Genomic DNA, 20,215 nt, shown 5'->3' with positions numbered 1-20,215 from the left:
CCCGGAGCTGTGGTCCCCACCTCCTGTCCCGCTTCCCTCTGTGGCCACAAAGGCAGACAGCCCCGCCCCCGGCGCAGAGGCCCCAGCCCAGCCCCCCTTCTCAGGTCACAGCTTGTCTCCCACGTTTTCTCCTCTGCCGCTTTAGATGCTTGCAAACCCCTCCCCTCAGGAATGCCACTTCGTGTGCTGGGGGGAGGCGAGAGGGCCAGCACCGTGCGTCGGGGGCTCACCCTTGCTGGCCTGGGGTCCTGCTCTGCCCCGTGCCCTCCCAGGCCTGCAGCCGGCGCTAAGGTGCGGCCCCTCCCCTCCCGTGGGCCGGCTGTTGGCTCCAGGGGGGTGCATCCCGCCCACTCTGAGGGGGCCGCGGGACCGCAGAGGAGGTGCTGAGGGCTTGGGTGCCTTCTGACCGCAGCTGAATTCCAGGATGATGATGGGTAAATAATGTGGCTTTTCCAGAGTCCACAGCTTGGGCGCTGAACGGGCGCCTCCTGCCAGGCTTTCCGCGAGTAAGAGCAGCCGGAGACCCTCCCCCCCCGCCTCCCCCCCCCCACCCCCCGTCAGCAGCCGCTCTCCCACGGTGGGGGGGGCTGGGGGTCACTGCTGCCAAGCCAGCCCCGCCCCACCCCGAGCCTTCCACTTCCAGGCTTAGTATCCTCACTCTCCTCGCAGTTCCATCTCTGTCTAAGATCTCATTGTCCTGGTCTCTCTGCGGGCAGGGCCACCCTGAACTCCCAGGGGGCACAGCCCACACCCTGAAGGAGGGTGGAACCCACTGCAAGCGACACTCCAGAGAAAGGCCACGTCCCGGCACCCCAGTCCTGCCGCTTCCCCTCCGCCACCCCATGCCAGGACTGCCGTCCCCAGCAGGAGAGACCCCCCCACCCCGGCACTCACAGAGTCTCCAGGTTGTGCAGCCCCTCGAAGCTGTGGGTCCCCAGATGCTCGATGTGGTTGTTATGGAGATGCCTGTGGGGGAGGAGAGGCGGGTCAGGACAGGTGCGCGCCGCATCGGGCTGGGGCGGGGAAGCAGACGCGCTTGTGGGGGAGGCATGGACAGTGACCCCAGAGGGTCAGCCTTTGTCTCCAGGGACAGACCGACGGGCCAAGATGGACTTCGGAAGCCACAGTCTCCAAGGCTGGAGTGGCCAGGGGCTACGCCGTTCAGACTTCCTATCGAAGGAGAAAACCGGAGGCATTCCACAGGCCGAGGTGAAGCAGGCTCCCACCAGGCTCCCACCAGGCCTGAGGGGAGAGGCCCGATGTTGGGGCCCCAGCTGGGGCTTCCTCTACGGGACCCACAGCCGCCTGGGTCAGGGGCCAGACACAACTGGGGGAGCCGGCAGCAAACCACTGCAGACAGCGTGTCACTAAAGGGGAGCTTTCCGTTACAGCCGGAGTGAGCTGTGGGCCAGCTCGGAGATGGAGACGGGTGACAGAATATTCTTCTCCCAATTCCTAGTGAGATGAGCAAAAACAGCAGAGACAGGCCCCCTGCCCCACCCCAAATACTACCAGCAGCAGCAGAGCAAGGGCAGAGTCATAACGTAAATAAACAGCAAAGACTGTGGCCAAGGAAGCGTCCTCGTCAGAAACTGAACTGGTGAGAAAACAGGATCCTGAGGATTCTCCCTGCAGCCCCCAAATCTGAAGAGAGGCGGCTGTGGATGTCCTTTTCCCTCCCCACTGCTGGCTTCCCAGGGAAGAGGGGAAGGGAAAGTAAAATGAAGGCTCCGGGCTCCTCATGCATTGAGGAAACGACCAGAAGCCCAAGGGAATTCCTGCGTGGAGGGAGCAAATTCCTGCATTTACCACAACCTGACCCTGCCGAGGGACCACCCTACCTGCACCAGCGCATCTGGGCACACACAGGCGGGTGGGCCCTCATTTACCCACCGCTCTGGCCCACAAACTACAGCCTTGGGGGAGAGCCGAGGGGGCCGAGGTGATGCAGCTGTCCCAGCAGAAGCCAGAAAGTGAAATCACATGGCAATTGTGCAAACATACAACAGGAAGAGCAGAAGAGAGATGCCCGGGCCCGGTGAAGTCCCAAGCCTAGAAGAAAACAAACGGATGCACGAGCAGCAAGACATTATCACAGCTGCCTTCTGCTGCAAAACCACCCAGCAAAACATTTCAAACACAGCGTTTCTAAGTGAAAGCAAAAATGACATTGTAGAGAAAGGAAATGAATTGAGGACCAAAAATACATCAGTAAAAAAACAGTCAGTAGGGCTTCCCTGGTGGCGCAGTGGTCAAGAATCCGCCTGCCAATGCAGGGGCCACAGGTGGGCTCAGCGAACGGATCCCAACTGGTTCCCAGATCCCTGGTCCAGGAAGATCCCACATGCCGTGGAGCAATGAAGCCCATGTGCCACATCTACTGATTCTGTGCTCTAGAGCCCATGAGCCAAAACTACTGAGCCCGTGCACCACAACTACTGAGCCCACGTGCCACAACTACTGAAGCCCACGCGCCTAGAGCCCGTGCTCCGCAACAAGAGAAGCCGCCGCAATTAGAAGCCCGCGCGCCGCAACAAAGAGTAGCTCCCGCTCGCCGCCTAGAAAAAGCCCGCGCCCAGCAACAAAAACCCAACACGGCCAAAAATAAATAAATAAAATAATAATAATAATGAAAAGCTACTCAATAAGTTTGAGACAAGGAACAGTATAGACACTGCTGGCAGTGGAATGGGTGTCAGAGAAAAAGCCTGAGCTAAAACGGTGAGCTTGGCTGCATGAGAGCGAAAGGCTAAAACAGCTGGAAACTAATCGATGTGAGTTAACACTGGGCTATTGATGTCTCTGAGGGCCAGGATCCAGACGTGAGACAAAGCCGTATTCAAAACGCAACACAAAAGAAAACTCTCTACAATGAAGAATGAAATCCGCAGGTCAAAGCATACATTGTTTCAGGAAAACTGGAGGCAGAAAATTCCACACTGCGTCATATTCTAGTGAAGCTATTAAAGTTCAAGGATTAGAAGACATCTTCAGGAAGGAAAAGGAAATCACGTACATGGGGAAGAAATCAGACTGGCCTCCAAGACGTTCAGATGGCAACAGGCAGACCCCATCCTACATGGTGCGCAGGGCCGGGGGTCTCGAGAGAAGGGGGTCCTTCCCCACCTGCTCCATGCCCAGGAGGCAGACAGACCCACCGCAGGGGCTTGGGTTTGAAGACAGAACACAGCCCCGGCCTCTGGGAACGAGCCACTCCCCCGCATGCTTCCTTCGCTGTCACCAAACTCCCCTTTCCCGCACCTCCCGCTGAAGCTCATCTCCGTCCCCACCCCGTCCCCCAGCCCCGCCAGCGCCTCTGGTCCACAGCGTCTCAGCTTCTGACCGTGCAGCCCAGGCCTACAGACGACGACTGGGTCACCCCAGGCGTCCCGAGCGCCTTCTGCAGGCCAGCCTGCTGGGGCTTATGGTCCAGAGGAAGAGATGAGACCCCACACAGGACAGCACTGCTGTCCAGTTCAGCGCCCCTCGGTCCCCGCAGGGCCGCGCAGAGCAGCCTGACCAAGGCCCAGCGTTCGGGATGAAACGAAGGCCCTCTCCACCCGCTGGTTGCCTCACGCCTCCGGCCACACCCCCGTCCACCCACCTTCTTGACTCTGCCTCTGCGCTTTGCTGCAGCTCAGCCCTAGGTCCTGGACGGCTTTCTCCAGCCCACTCTGCCCTGCGAGGTCACCGGCCGCAGCAGCCTATGTCCCCCGTCCCAGGGCCAGAGGACCTGAAGGGCAGGGGCAATGCTTCTGGGCCTTCTCCTCTCTCAGCATCGTGGGCCCCTGGGCCCCTCCCCTCCTGTGCCCGGTGAGACCCCCGGCCCCTCCTGGATCCGCGGTAGCCGAACTCCCCCACTCGCGCCCCCGACCTTGGCCTCCCACCCTGTGAAAACCTCAAGTCGGATAGATTCTTCCTTCGCAACGTCCCTCAGGGCCACGCCTGATTCCTCCCTAAGCTGGACTTTGCCTCCTAGATCCAGTCTCCCCTGTTCCCGCCCGTTCTTCAAACCAGACTCCCAACCCCCTTCTCGCCTCCAGCCTCCCCTGCCCCACGCAGGCCACAGCCGGACTCCTGCTCTGACTCTGAGCCCGCAGACGCACCTGCCCGGCCTTCTCTCCGGCCTCACTGGCACGCTCGCCTCAGCCAGCAGCCCGACGCCCCCGGGTCTTTGCTGACACCTGCTTGGAGCCCCTGCTCTTCACCTGCCTACTCGAAGCCAACTTTCCGGCCCAGCAGGCCCCCACTTCCCTCCTCCAGCTGCTTTGGCCGCCCTGAGCCCCGAGACGAGCCTGACTCAGCGTCCGGTCCCCTCGGCCTGAGTTAAGGACTCAGCGCTGCTGTCCTTCCCACCAGCATCCTGCTACTGGGACTGGCCCGCCAGCCTCTGAGGCAGCGGCTGGCTCTCCACCCCTGCACTCTGCAGGGCCCCCACGGGGCTCCGTACACCCCCCGCTGCTCGCTCGTCGGGGGCCCATCGTGAGGCCCGCATTTTTCCAGTAGTCTTGTCTCTGAGAGACCTGACGCCGTTTATTCCCAGGGACCATCACGATGTCACGGGGCATCACCAAAGCTGCAATCAGCCGCCCCGTTCTGTTCCGCCGCAGTCAGTACCCCTCACTGGCGCCCACGAGGAGGACCATGTGGCCGTGCTGACGGAGGATGGGGTTCAGGAGGATGCTGGTCCCGCTTCTCCGGTCTCCCAGAACAGAGAAGTAGACAAACTCATGCCTCGTCTGCTCCCTGGTTTGGAAAATCATACCAGATTTCCAAGAGCAGGGGAGGCCTACGTCCCCACGGCAATTAGGATGTAACCCAAAGCAATTACACGTGACCTCCAAGCCCTTGGCAATTACCCTGTGAACTTTGCACTCCAAAGTTCCCCGGGGGGGATGGTGGGGGGAGGACAGAGTTAACCCCGGGCTCCAGTTCCTGCCAGAGATGCTACCTCCCAGGGAATTACCCGTCGGGGCTCTGCTGTCTAATTACAGCGCTGGCTTCTCTCTCCTTCTCCAGGCCTGGGGATGAGCTGAGTTTATCCCACCCCTGTGCCAAAGCACAAGACTGCATCCACCCATTGCCCGACTGTCAAATATGGTGGAAATCATTCAGGAGATTCTGGGCATGCATTCCCATTAGTGCGGTATAGTTACAATATTTGCACATAATAGCAGAGGGAATCGCGGCTTAATTCCTCTCTTCCAGCCTCTCAGAGCACTTCCTCTGTCGCCTGGCCTCACAATGGCCCCACGGGGTCAACAGGAGATGGTCATCCTCACGTTAGGAGGGGAAACACAGACCAGAAGGTCGGAAACCTCAGGGACACAGCCAAGAGCGAAGCCGTGCGGGTGGGGGGAGGGGCAGCACTCACAGCACCACGAGGCTGGACAGGTTCCGGAAGGCGTAGTCGGGGATGTGGCCTATTCGGTTCAGGGCCAGGGTCACGGCCTGCAGGGCGCGGAGATTGCCGAGGGCCCTGACAGGGATCTCGGTGAGCGCGTTGTCGTCCAGCCACAGGTGGCGGAGGGAGGACAGCCCCTCAAAGCTCCTGTCCGGGACCAGGGAGATGAGGTTGGCATCGAGGCGCCTGGTGGAGAGAGGGGAGGGTCAGTGCTGGGCCAGTGCAGCCTCTGAGGCGCCTGGGAATAAGGGACCCCGGGGTTCGCCTCGGCTCCAAGCCGCAGCTCTTGGACCTTTCCGCCCTGCATTCCCGTCGGTGACGCAAGACTGGACCCACAGCCCGGTTGTAGACAACAGCGTTCCCCCTGCCACGCTCAAGTTCCTCATCTGTGCTGCGGCTCCCTGCTCTGGGGACGCTGTTCTCCCCAGCCCCGTCCACTCTGAGGCCGGATAACAGAGATGTTCCCACCACGGACACGGGGACAGCTCCTCCCTGGACGTGGCCAAAGGAAACGCCTCCTCAAAACCACAGGCCGCTCCCTACTGCTCGGCCCTGGAGACCCTGCTCCCCGGCTCAAGGGCCCGGGTGTTGGACGGGGCTCCCTGCTTGGCTGATGGCCTATGGGAGGCTCCTGGATGTCAGAACAGGCAGACGGGTGGTGGACGGTCCAGTCTGTCCACAGCCAGAGGGTCCACAGTGGCAGAGGACTTCTGGTGTGAGGTCTCAACGCTCTTGGCGGCCAGCAGGACAAGGAGACAGCCCGCGCCAGCTTTTCACAGCTGTGCCCCAGCCACGATGTCCCTGACCAATGCGCCTCCTGGTCCAGGGCTCGGGCTGAAGCCCCATCACCCCGTGCAGCTAGTCCCACAGGGACGAGACAAGCTGGCCTATGGCCGTGGATCTGCCCCTGGACTTTGCTGTCTTGAGGGGCTTTGCACTGAGGCCTGGTCCTCCGTGCGGGCAGATGGCACCTACGTCACGGAAACGCCAGCCCGCAACCACACAGGCCCGAAGGCCCCGTCATGCTGACCCTAAGGAAGACTGGGCGGTGGCGGAGGTGCCTTTCTTCCGTCCCAGCAGCACGAGCCCACGTGTCGACAGCGGCAGTGCTCCTGTCTGTTCCCTGAGCCGTTTCACCAGTGTCCCTCCCAGCCCTGGGAGAAACCCCCAGGCTCACCAGCAGGGGAGCTGTGGGTGAACAGGCAGACACAGGAGCCTTGGATGGGAGGGCAAACCGACCAGGACAGGCCCCGAAAGCTGCAACTAGGAAAGACCTCCACCCACATCAGACCTGACCTGACGGCCACAGACCCTTCGGTGAGTGCCTGTCACTCGGTCACTGTCGTCAGACCCTCGATGGTCTGACTGTGCTGGTGACCTGGGGACCACAGGTGGGAACGGGCTCCAGGAGCCTTCCCCGGATGGCCTGGCTCGGAAGGCCAGGGTGGGGCCTGGAATCTCTTTCTAAAGAGTGCCCTAGATGTCTCTATGCACAGACAGTTTGCAAAGTGCTGGATAAGCATCGGCTACAAAGAGGACGGTGTCCCCGCCCTTCACAGCTCAGTGGGAAGGTCGGAAGACGTTCCAGCGCAGTGTGATGGCTGGGGGGGCATTGGGAGTGGCCTCCAGGTGGAGGTGATGTTACGTGGAGACCTGGCCGACTAGGAGGAAGCAGCCAGTGGAGGAGGGCGGTGTGTGGGAAAGAGAGCATCCTGCAGGGGACCAAAGCAGCCAGGCCCAGGCGGGGCTTCAGGAAGGGCAAGGGGAAGCCGGAGGGAGCAGGGCAGGTGCAGCCGGCGAGGCAGGCAGGGCTGGAGCTTGAGGGCCCTGCCAGCGATTCTGTGTTGTGTCAGGGAAACGGGGAGCCAGGGAGGGTCGTAAACAAAGAAGGACGTGGCCAGGTTTCTGGTGTTGAGGAGGGGCCAGCCTGGCCGAAAAGACAGGTGCTCTGCACAAGCACCTCGCCCAGAGAGGGACAGGCACGTCCGTGGGAGCTCGAGGGGTGAAATGACCACTGCAGGGTCCAGACCCCAAAGGGTCCTCTCCTGAAGGAGCCCCTGCTGCCCTGACCGGGGATGTCACGGTGCCGGCCTGGCAAGCCCCCTGGCACGGGGACCGCCCCCGGCAGTTCTAGGAGCCTTTAGCGTGCCCCGCACGGGACGCCCCTTCACCTCACGCCCCTGCCCAGCGCGCCACCACAGACCGTCGGAGGCGGCACCTGAAGCGTCATCCTCATACAGTTGGAGGCCCCGTTTACCAAGCGTGCACTTGCTGTGTTCCGGGGCACTGTATGTATCAAGTCATTTAATTTCACAGCCTGTGAGGTTCACATTTTGCAAATGAGAACAATGAGGCACAGAGGGGTTAAGTTACTTGCGCCAGGTCACACGTCTAGGAAGCGGTGAAGCTGGGATTCAGGCGCAGGCAATCCAGCTGCAGATAACACACCTCTCACCGTCATGCCGTACCGCCAGCACACTCCCGTGTCCACACGCCTCGCCGATCCCTGTACCAACCTGGAGCTCCTCCCTCTGCCCCATCCACCGTCTCCTGCACCCCGCACTCACACACCGCCTCTCCACCCCATCGAGCAGGCTTGGCCACACCGGCTCCATCATCGCCCCCCCCCCCCGCACCGCCCGCCCCTGGCCCCGGGCATCAGTGGTGCAGCAGATCGTCCTCTGGCAGTGTGGTCCTAAGCTCAGCACCACCGGGCAGCTGGTCGGAAAGGCAGAGTCTGAGGCCCCGTCCCAGACTTTCTGGGTCAGAACCTGAATTCTAACCTGACTCCCAGGTCATCGGCTGGGTCATAAGCACATTAATGTCTCCCACACACCGAGCCAGGCCTTCCAGAGCTTCTGACGCTCTGGTCGGCAGCAGGGACAGCTGGACGGGAGAGGGAGCCTGAATGGGGAGCCAGACGTTTCGTCCTGTGGTCAGTGCTCGGCTGGCCCTGGGGCCTTGCTCTGCGGTTCAGTCACCCATCACTCCAGGCCCCGGGCTCCAGCACCCGCTCCTGGGTACGTCATCTCTCACACCCTCCACGACACACCATTCACAGACAGCAGTGTCCTCAAATAAACAGGGGAGCGACTCCCCAGCCTGGGGCTGGCCGAGCCGCCAGTGGCCGGAGGGGACCCGGACAGACCTTCCTACCGGGCGTGGTCTTGCTCTGACACCCGTTCCACCGTGGTGAGGCTCTCACCCTCACCTCGCTCCCGTCCACAGAGACCCCGGCAGATGTCCGGAGGCTCCTCATGGGCCTGGGGAGACCCCCAGTGGGGCAGCACCTTGGTCCCAGCTTTCCCAGAGACCGTGAGCAGGAAGCTGAACCCTGAGTCCCACTTAGATCACATAGACCGCAGCCGCACAAACGGCCTTAAGGAAGGTAGGATTTAGGCCCGGACAGTGGCGGGCGGGGCTCATGAATGAGGGCCTCAGGCAGGGGACACAGGGCCAGTGTGGATGCGAAGCGGGCATGGACTTCATCCTCCCTTAGGAGGTCAAATCCATAAGCCCCCCTCCCCGTGGGACACGGGGGGTTGCGCGGGGCTGCAGCCTGGCTCTCGGCCACTGCCTTTCCAGGGAGCCTGGGTCCCCGAGGCAGGGGTGCTCCCCCTCCAGTGACAACCGTGACCCCGCAGCGTCACTGCTCCCACTTACGAGCCCTCGTCCTAGGCCAGGTCGGTACCAGGCGTGTGATCCGCATCCTGGCAGCAATGCCATGAGGGGCTCTGAGCGTGCGTTTCACAGAGGGACCAAGGTCGCTAGGGAGCTGGGGTTCCACCCAGGTGTCGGAGCCCAAATCCACGTGCCTCACCCCCCGCAACACCAGTCCTCTCTCAGAGCGCCCGGGGAAGCGTCCCGCTGAAGGACAGAGGACAGAGGTGGGTAGCTGGACGCGAGCCGGGGCTGGGGCCGGGCAGGGGGGCGGCCTTCACTCGGTGAGCTTGGCGTCCGGGGGCTGCCTCTGTGCGCGTACGTGTGAGCACACACGTGTACCCTCACACACGCCTGTGCCCGCTTTCACAGGTCACCACGGCCCTGATTAGTCCTGCTGCTGCGCTGGGTGCAGCCCAGGGGCAGGAGGGCTGAGAAGGGCCACCTCTCCCTGGTCGGCCCTCCCACTCGCAGGGAAGGGCTGGGCTGGACCAAGGAGAACACCCCGCCTCCGTCCACAGCTCACAGGCTTCAGGCCGTAGGCAGGGGGGGGCGGGGGGGCGGGGGGGCAGTGGGGGCTTGGGGAGGCTGAGAGCAGAGAAGTGTCTGCAGCACCTCCCACCCTGCCCCGATGCTTGGGGACAGGGACGTGCCGAAGGGGGAATCCAGCAAACTGGTAAGTGTTGGAGCTGGGAGGTCGGTCAGGCCTGAGCCTGCGTCTGGGCGGGCCTGGCACAGGTGGGCTCAGCGTGGACCGCGGACCCAAGGCAGCAGGGCTGGATTTCCCACACCGTAATCCATGTTGCCCACTTAGAGTTGTATTTCGGGTAAATAACAAATCGTTTTCTGTGTAAGTAGGTCCCATGCAATATTTGGGACAACGCCCGGTTAAATCTGAATTTCCAGTAAACAGGAATAACTTTGTAGAATAAGTAGGTCCTGCGCAGTACCTGCACCTTATGTGGCAGCTCTCACCCTGGGGGTCCTGTGAGCATGGACTTGGCTAGCAGCCGGGTCTCGTCACAAATCCCTCATTTAACCTGTTGGGCTGGTCTCCTCAGCCGTACACGCTGACTCCCCGCCCATCCGAGACCACTCGGAGGTGAAATGCACACAAAACGCACAGCTCAGAGGCTGCCCCCAGCTGCCTCTCTAAGGAGGAGGCTGTGCAGAGGGGCTGGGGGGCCCAGGGAGGAGCTCGGCACCTGGCAGCCTCAGGTCCTCCTGAGGTCAGAGCCCCCTTGGAGGAGGGTCCCCAAGGCGCCCAGAGAGGAGTGCGGAGGGGCCGAGAGGAAACCGAGCGGCACCGGCCTCCACTCCCCCTGCCCCTCTCCTGTGTGGGGCGGCCCCCTGCCCCCAGCAACCTCTAGCCTCTAGGAACCCTCCTGCGGACCCTGCCCAGCCCCTGGCAGGCCAGGTGTCCTCCAAGCAGCCCCCACCCCTCAGCCTGGGTTCCGGCTCCCGGGTCCCGTGCTCGAGGGTGGTCGGGGCGCCCCCTGCTCTGGGGAGGGGTCAGCTGAGGAGCTGGTCCAGCTCTCTGGCAGGGAGGAAGACGGCAGTTATGCCACGGAGCCCTGGAGTAAAGCCAACAGCCCGAGCTCCCACGGGGGCTGGGCTCCGCTCCCCGGGAGGCTGCCGGCCAGCAGGCACCTCACCGGCCAGTCCGGGCCTGCCTGGGCTCTGGGGAAGCCGCGGAGCCTCTCCAGAGCCAAGCGGCTCCCCGTGCTCCCCCAGGAGGCCAGGAGGGAGGGCTGGGCCCCTGCTCTCCAAGCCCCGCAGGCGCAGGCAGAGGCCTGGTCCCGCTGACAGAAGGGGAGGGAGGAGAGACCCCAGCTGGGAGCCCGTGGCAGCAGAAGAGATGGAGCTGGGACCCTGCTCACCGACAGTGACAGAGACCGGAAGAGCGGGGGTGCAGACGCAGACCCTGTTCCCTAGGGGCTTGAAGGAGCCTCCCGCCCCACTCAGCTCACCAGAAGGGCCAGGAGCCCAGAGAAGGAGGGGGAAATACCCGAAGCGGGGAAGCGGCAGGGCTGGACTCAAGCGTAGGGCTTCTTTCCAGCAGCCTGGGTCCCTATAAGGACGGCACCTCTCTGAGCTGCAGAAGGCACACTCCCATTTGGAGACCAAGGTCGCTTACAGCCCGCAGAGCACTAGGGTGACCGAACAGACCCTCCCTGCAAGTTCTTTCTCTAACCCTTCCTATGTCCTACCAGATCTTAGTCAAACTCAAGACAGAGGGACAGATTCGCGGCTCCCAGTGGGCCATCAGCTGATCCACTTGTTGTCACCAGGTATCCATTCAAAAGGCATCAGGCATGGTACCTGCTCTCTGAGCGCAGTCCCCAGGGAGGGTCCCCTGGTCTGTTCTGCTCCAGTGGCTGCAGGGTCTCTCCAACTTTGAGCCACGTCACGTGGAGGTCCAGCGGTTGTAGGACACAGCCCTTAGGAGCGGAGAGGGACTGACACCCCTGAGGCCCAGCGGGCCCAGCAGAAAAGACGAAAAAGAAAAGTGAAAGAAGGTGAAAATAGAAAGAAAGCAGCCACTTTGGACCCAGTGACCCTGTGCACGAGGCAGCCGTTGACACCAGGGGGCCACCGTGAAGGTGAGGGCTCGGGGACAGACTGGCACCTGCTGAGCCGCAAGGACGTGCCTGGGCCTCCCGCAGGCAGTGGGCCCCAGTCTCCCACATCAACACCGCTGCCAGTGCCGGCCTCCAGCCTCCAGCCTCAGAGGGAGGGCATGGGGCTCCCAGGGGGCAGGCTTGCCGGAAGGGCTCCACCACCTGGGCACCAAGCAGACACGACCGGCTGTCGCCCAGGTATCTCTACACATGGACACTCTCACCGCTCCCTGGGAGACCGCAGCCTGCACGCCTCCCCCCACCAGAGAAGGCCTGTGCGCTCTCCGAGGGCTCTCACAAAGCCACTACCGCAGCCCCCCAACCACCAGGCTCCCAGATGCCCCTCATCGCAGGAGTCTCAGTTCAGCCAGTATCAGTCCTTAGCCCTCGATTCCATCGGAGTGGATGAACTTCAATCCCGATGGACTGAGACCTTCCATCCCATGGAGTGCACGGAACACACCAAGCGCTCATCAGCGCCGACGGCTAGGCAGCCCTGGGCTCGGCTCTGGGTTCCATCGTGAGCTGCACACAGCCCCTCTCTGGAGAAGCTCTTAGACTACTTATTATTTAATGAAGCAACACAAAAACGTCAGCCAGCGTCTCCTGAGAGCTAGTTGCCACCAGGCGCGCTAGCGTTTCACATACACTTGCACGTTGAATCTCCGCCCCAGCCCTGTGGAGCTGGAAGCTCGTACTTCTCACCTTGCCTGCAGGAAAGTGGGCTCAGAGGTGAAACCGTGGGTCTGGCACCAAAGCCTGTGGCTCCAAACCCACGGCTGGTACTTGGTCAAGTGAGCCCGTGGAAAACACTCTGCAGCTGGGACCCGCCCTCTGCCTGTGGGAAATCCAGTCAGGCCTCACAGAGGAGGTGACATTTGAGCTGGTTCCCAGGGGAGGAGTTTTCTGAAGGGCGAGGGGGCGGGGCCTCTGGTCCCCTCTGAGACAGCACTTCCGGATGATGCCGGCTGCCGCCTCCTGCCTCCGGGGCACCTGCGGCTCTTGACCACCTGAAGGGAGGCTGGTGCCCCTGAGGAACGGAGCCTCTATGTTTATTTCATTTTAATTGACACACATGCCTAGCGTTCAGTAGAGGCTTCAGGCAGCCAACCCCACCCCCGTGGCCCACAAGCATTTCAGGACGATTAGAATTTTACCACTTGGACACAATTCCTTTTTTAAAGAATGGAAGTTGCCGATAGTGTTTTTAGAAATCTGGCAGACATTATTAGGTAGCCTTTTAATTTCAATGGCGATTATAGCTGAGAGAAACTTCTGGAACTGGGACACAGACTTGGAATGCAGGGAGCTTTGGGCAGAAGGATGGGAAGGATGCTCAGTGTAGGTGGGAGGAAGGCCAAGGCCAGCTCTGGACTTTTGACCATTACCACGCTTTTCTCTGATCAGACGGGAAGACCCCTGGGGGCATGGGCTGTGTCCTCTCCCTGCAACTTGCCAAGTGGGCATTCAATCTGTGTGGCTTTTGTTTGTTTTGATGGAGTTTTGAGCGCTTCCGGCACTGTTCATAGGACTGCCTACCGAGAAGAGACCAGTCACAGGGTGAGAGCTGAAAGGGACCCCCGCAACCAAGGAGGAAAGGGGTCAAGGACGGTCAAGGTCACAGAGCAAAGGGAGGGCAGAGCCAAAGAACGCGGTGGGCCTGGAGCCAGTTTCCCTTCCCTCCTGCCCTGGTCCACTGGGGAGCACACGGCACTCACCCTTCTCTGCCCCACAGACAGGGCCCGGATTAGCCTCCCAGAGACCCCAAGGGGGACGGCCACTCCTGCCCCGCGTCATGGCCAAGGTCTCGTGAAGAGCTGGGGTCCCACTGCTCGGCCTCCCAGGGTGTGCACGACACTGAATCCAGAAATGAAAACTCTTGGGGGTTGGAACCCCGAGCACCCCAGCGGGAGGAAGCGTCCTAAAGTGACAGACAGCGTCGGGGGGGCAGAGAGGACGCTGACGTCTAGGCCCCCAGAAGCTTAAAGTCGAGCTTTGCTGCAGGGGCGGGGGTGGGGGTACAGGAGACAGAGCCTTAATTAATCTCTGTGTCCCCCCTCAGCGGAGGGGAGGGTTAGGGCAACACCGCTCACCGCCTCTCCCCACACAGGAAAGTCTGCGTCTGTCCGAGGACCGTGGTTTCATTAGCTCTGATTTATGTCACCTAATGAGATCCTTCCCCTCTCGCTGTCAGCCTCTCAGCAGATCAAAGGGAGGATATTAAGACAAAGCCGATTCCAACCGGTCCTCTGAGCTCTGCTCATGCCCGAGCCACCCTTCCCCTCCACCCACCAGGAGAGTGATGGATGGGTGAGAACCCCAGGAGCAGAGAGAGCTTCCTTTGTGCACATCAAAGGTGACACCTGAGCCTTCCTCCAGGCTATTCCGCGTGTTTAATCGGCAGCAACACATAAGAATAATTACCTGCCCTCCGTGGGGGAGGCAGGGAGGAGCCTCCGTGAGCAGCCTTTACCAGCTTCCCGAGGACACAGAAGGCCAGCCCTGTGGGTGACAGCCCCAGAATCCGGGGTGGGGACTCCGAAAGGCACCCATCCACGCCCCCGCCTCCCGCCGCCGGATTCCAGACAGCAGGCTGGCTTCCGTGGGCCTTCCTGGGCCGTCTGAGGCGTGGCTGCCTGGGGCCAGGAGCGCTATGGCTGCTGGGGGAGGAGGCAGAAGACCCGTCCAGTGAGGTGCAGAGATGTCCGAGGTTCCGGGAACACGTGCAACACCCCAGTGTCCTAAAGGCCATCCCACCAGACTCTGCAGCAGCAGGTGCCGCGGAAAAGCGTGCCGTGGGGGATGGAGAGAAGACGCCGGTTCTGCGCCCCTAACCCAGGGTCCAGTCGTCCCTCCTGCCGAGGGCCCCTGGCTCCCCGTGGACCAGTGTGGGAGCCGGGAGGCCACAGCTGCGGGGGGTCAGTCCTTTCCCCCCAGCCCCTACCTCCCGCCCCTCCACCGACCCCTGTCCGTCCACCCATCCACTCAGAACCACCCCCACGTTCTGGGCTCGTCCGTCTTCCTTCACCTACGGCTTCCGGCCAACCCCCAACTCTTTAGCTTGGGCTTCAAGAGCCCGTCCCCGGAATGACTCTCGCATCAGCCTCGTTTCTCAGAAGGGCCCCCCATTCTCCACCTCATCTGGGAAGTATGACTCTCTCTCTCCCCCCACTTCCTGTCCCGAGTTCATGGTTTATTCACCTCTGCACCTCCGTAAAGGTCGGTGCCCTTCCTTGCACTAGGCCCCCCTCCTCCCCCTCGGGGGCCCCCGACGCCCGTCACCTGCTCGGGCCTCACGGATTGACCCGTGAGCACCCTGCACCTCCACCCGCGCTGAAGCCCTCGACACGGGAGACTAGCCATAGGCCTCTCCCCTGGCCCAGGAGACAGGTCAGACACTCCAGTAGTTCCCAGTTAAAACAGAGGAAAATGTAACCACCTTCCCACTACGACACCTATGGAGACACAGAAAAAGACGAAACCTTAGACCTTGACCAGAAGCAACACTTAACCAGAATCTGACATTTCTGCTGGCCCTGAGGCCAGTGGAACTGAGGAAAACAGCCAGGAATGAGTGGTTTTCATCTGTTTTGCTCTGTGAAACAGAGGAGCCCCCAGCCTTAGACGGAAGGCGGAAGGCACGTCCCCCCTTCCCCGTTTCTTCAGAATCGCGTTCCAGAAAACTGCACAGCCGCCTCCCCTGACTGTATGAGCGACGCGTTTCCAGGCAGCCAGGGCTCCAGCCCCGCCCCCGGCGCCTCAATCCCCACCCCTGTGTCCACTCAGAGACCCCGATTCCCGAAAACAACACGGCAGGAGGGAGGGGCGGGGGGGAGGTGGCACCTGCATCCTGGGAGGCCAGGGCCACCGCGCAGGAGGACAGCCTGAGTCAGGCATCTTGAGACAAAGCAGTTCTGGGCGTGGCTCCACTGTGGCATCACTTGCGGAGCCGGTAAACCTCTGGTGCGTGGGCCGGACCCAGAACCCCTGAGTTGTCGGTTCAGGGTGGAGCCTAAGCATAGCATCGTTTAACATTTCCTCTGGTGCGTCTAACGTTCAGCCCGGGAGCAAACCTTCACACCATGCAGTCCTCGGTGCAGTGAATCAGAGAACCACCCGCTGGGTGAGGTGGAGGCTTCCACGCGGGACACCAGAGCTACGAGCCCCTGATTGGGTGTTGAAAACGGCCTGGGGGTCACACACACCGACCTGCTTCCCATCCGTGTATCTGAGAAGCTGACTGAAACAGCCCTGGACGATGGAGAGCCAAACCGTGGGGAACCCACATTGCCTCCTGGTGACAAACACCACGTCCCGATGAGATGCTGTCTCCTTAAAGATCAGGGGAAGCAGGACTCACAGGGACATTCGTAAACCCACTGTCACAGCACGAGGAAAGCAGCCAAAAGGTGGAAGCCATCCAACCGTCCATCACCGGGTGACGGGTAAACAAAACGTGTACATACACACAGTGGACTATTATTCAGCCCTCAGAAGGAAGGGGATTCTGACACCTGCCACCACGTGGACGAACCTGGAGGACACGGTGCTGAGTGAAACAAGCCAGACACCAAAGGACAGATGCTGCGCGATCCCACTCCCATGAGGCCCCGGGGTAGCAAATTCACAGAGACAGAAGGGGGGGGGGCTGGGAGTGAGCGCTTAACAGGTGCAGAGTTTCAGTTTTGCAGGACGGACGGAGGTCTGGGGATGGATGGGGGGCACGGTGACACAGTGACGTGATGCACTTAATGCCACTCAACTGCACACTGGACTATGGTTAAGACGGAACATTTTATGTTATATAGGTTTAACCACGTTTTTTTATCTTTTGTTTTAAATATTTATTGGCGTATAGCTGATTTACAATGTTGTGTTCGTTTCAGGTGTACAGCAAAGTGCATCAGTTATACGTATACATACCTCCACTCTTTTTTAGATTCTTTTCCCATATAGGTCATTACAGAGTATTGAGTAGAGTTCCCTGTGCTACACAGCAGGTCCTTGTTAGTTACCTATTTTATATATAGTAGTGTGTATATGTCGATCCCAATCTCCCAATTGTTCCCCCCCTTACCCCCCGGTATCCATAAGTTTGTTTTCTACATCTGTGACTCTATTTCTGTTTTGTAAATAAGTTCATTTGTACCACAGTATTGATAGTTTGTGTATAACCACATCTTTTTAAATAAAATTTTTTTAAAGAGAAAGGAAGAAGTTTAAAGCAACAATTTTTTTAAATTCTGAAGAACATGAACATGTAATAGCATCCCGAAACCCAGGAAAAGATCAAATCTAAAAATAACTTATTACTAGACTGAGAATAAAAACATTCTCAATAAGGTACAGGAAATGATGACGTCGGTGAACAGGAACAGACACGCATAGGAGGGAAAAGGCGGAGGCGCAGAACAACAGCACAAAACGGGGAAAAGGAAGGTAAACTTCAAAGGCGAACTGAAATGTGAGTGGAGCTGGGTGGGCAGGGAAGGTGCAGGAAGGGCAAGTTGCAAGAGCAAAATTGGAACACGCGTCCCAGGTGAGAGTGAGCGGAGCCAGCACCGCAGAGAGTTAAGCGGCCGTGAGAACAGGATGGGACGCTGCCCCTGACGTCGAACACAGGTCAGAACAACGAGACCAAAGTCGTGAAAACAGAGATCAGCCGAGCAGGAGAGAGGATTAAATCTGAACTTGAGAACTGCAGGTATTCAGAAGATTAACCCACAGCGCACGGAGCAGAAGCACAGCACAGCTATAATTTTTAAAAATTCTTTGACGCTGAAGAGAATGTATTTTATAAATGTTTATTGTGTGCCAGGCAAACTGAAGGAAAAGTGATTCCTACCCAGACACATTCTGGCTAAACTTTAAATTGTAAAGATAAAGGGGAAAACTTCCATAAGCATTCATAAGGAAGACACACGCTCTTCTCTGAGGAAAAAATGATGAGGACAACCTCCGAATTTTCTGGCACACCACATGCCGCGGGAAAAACTGAGCTACATCGACAGGATTCTGAGAAAAATACATAATGATCCATGAATCTTATATCCAGTTATTTTGACAATTATATGTGAAGTCCACAAAAATATATTCTCAAATATGTAAGGGATCAGAAAATGTACTGAATGGGATTTTTTTGGGGCCGGAGTTAGGTGTAGCCTCATAAAATAAAACTAAAGGCCATGTTATAAAACAAATAGATGAGCAAAATATAACAGAAAAATGGACGGGAACTTTCCTTATCAAACATTAAAATACCAAAAAAGAAAAAACAAAACAAAACCCCAAACATTAAAATACCTAATTAAACAACCATGTGAGCTTATAAATAAGTACAGCAAGATTGTAGGATTCAAGATCAATACACAAAAATCAACTGTACTTCTACACACCTGCAGTGACCAATCCCAAAGTGAAATTGAGAAAACAATTCATCTTTAGCAAGTGGTGTTGGGAAAGCTGGACAGCCGCATGTAAATCAGTGAAGTTAGAACTCTCCCTTACACCATACACAAAAATAAACTCAAAATGGCTTAAAGACTTAAATCTAAGACATGATACCATAAAACTCCTAGAAGAGAACACAGGCAAAACATTCTCTGACATACACCGGACCAATGTTTGCTTAGGCCAATCTCCCAAGGTAATTGAAATAAAAGCAAAAATAAACAAATGGGACCTAATCAAACGCACAAGCTGTTGCACAGTGAAGGAAACCATGAACAAAACACAAGGACAATTTACAGATTGGGAGAGAACATTTGCAAACGATGCAGTCCACAGGGGCTTAAATTCCAAAATATACAAAGAGCTCATACAACTCCATAACAAAACAACAAACAACCCAATCAAAAAATGGGCAGACATTTCTCCAAAGAAGGCATACAGATGGCCAACAGGACGTGAAAAGATGCTCAACATCGCTAATTATTAGAGCAGCAGTTCCCAACATTTTTGGCACCAGCGACCAGTTTCATGGAAGACAATTTTTCCACGGATGGGGGGATGGTCCAGGTGGTAATATGAGCGATGGGGAGCAGTGGGCAGCGGCAGATGAAGTTTCACTCACTCGCCCACCGCTCACCTCCTACTGTGCGGTCCAGTTCCTAACAGGCCACAGACCGGTACTGGTCCGTGGCCCTGGGGGTCGGGAACCCCTGTATTAGAGAAATGCAAATCAAAACTACAATGACGTATCACCTCACACCGGTCAGAATGGCCATCATTAAAACGTCTGCAAACAATAAATGCTGGAGAGGGTGTGGAGTAAAGGGAGCCCTCCTACACTGTTGGTGGGAATGTAAATTGGTACAGCCACTGTGGAGAACAGTATGGAGGTTCCTCAAAAAACTAAAAATAGATCTACCATATGATCCAGCAATCCCACTCCTGGGTATATACCTGGACAAAACCCTAATTCGAAAAGATACATGCGCCCCTATGTTCACAGCAGCACTATTCACAATAGCCAAGACATGGAAGCAACCTAAGTGTCCATCAACAGATGAATGGATAGAGAAGATGTGGTACATATAGACAAGGGAATATTACTCAGCCATAAAAAAGAACGAAATAATGCCATTTGCAGCAACATGGATGGACCCAGAGATTATCTTACTAAGTGAAGTAAGTCAGAGACAAATATCATATGATATCACTTATATGTGGAATCTAAAATATGATACAAATGAACTTATTTACAAAACAGAAACAGACTCACAGACATAGAAAACAAACTTATGGTTACCAACGGGGAAAGGAGTTGGGGATAAATTAGGAGTTTGGGATTAACATATACACACTACTATATATAAAATAGATACACAATAAGGACCTACTGTATAGCACAGGGAACTATATTCAATATCTTGTAATAACCTATTATGAAAAAGAATACATATACGCATACATATAACAATCATTTGCTGTACACAAGAAACTAATACAACATTGTAAATCAACTATATTTCAATAAAAAAGAAAACAATTCAATTTTCAATAACATCAACGCAAATAGGAATAAATTTAATAAAAAGTACAAAGTCTATACTTTGAAAACCATAAAACATTGTTGAAAGAAATTAAAGAATATCTAAATAAATGGAAAGACATATTCATGGACTGTTAAAATGGCAACCCTCCCCAAACTGATCTATAGATTCAACACAACTGCTATCAAACTCCCAGTGGCCCCCTTTTTCTTTTCAGAAATTGCCAAGCAAATCCTAAAAATCCATGTGGAAATGCAAGGGAGACAGAATAGTTAAAACAATCATGAAACAGAAAAACAAAGTTGGATGACTCCCACTTTCTGATTTCAAAACTTACTACAAAACTACAGTCATCAAAACTGGACGGTGTAGGGACTTCCCTGGTGGCGCAGTGGTTAAGACTCCGAGCTCCAGGGGCCTGGGCTCAATCCCTGGTCAGGGAACTAGATCTCACATGCATGCCGGAACCAAGGAGCACGACTGCCGCAACTAAGACCCGGTGTAACCAAAAAATAAATTAATTAATTAATTAAAAA

The 20,215-nt window shown here is 57.2% G+C and overlaps 1 protein-coding gene across 8 annotated transcripts in view; it reads right to left on the bottom strand.

Annotated features, from left to right (window-relative positions):
• Positions 1-20,215, bottom strand: part of LGR6 (leucine rich repeat containing G protein-coupled receptor 6) — a 111,508-nt gene that overhangs the window by 45,930 nt on the left and 45,363 nt on the right. For all 8 annotated transcript variants that reach the window (XR_007476049.1, XR_007476053.1, XM_049706924.1 and 5 more), the window contains 2 exons: positions 5,375-5,590; positions 895-966 (listed from right to left, as the gene is read on the bottom strand). Coding sequence is in view for 6 of the 8 variants with exons in the window: in XM_049706924.1 (XP_049562881.1) it covers positions 895-966; positions 5,375-5,590 (288 nt within the window). In the remaining 2 variants the exon portion in view is untranslated. The remainder of the gene's footprint in view (positions 1-894; positions 967-5,374; positions 5,591-20,215) is intronic.

This window comes from Orcinus orca, chromosome 1 (assembly GCF_937001465.1).
Source record: "Orcinus orca chromosome 1, mOrcOrc1.1, whole genome shotgun sequence".
Taxonomy (NCBI): Eukaryota; Metazoa; Chordata; class Mammalia; order Artiodactyla; family Delphinidae; genus Orcinus; species Orcinus orca.
This window is presented reverse-complemented; position numbering and strand designations above follow the sequence as displayed.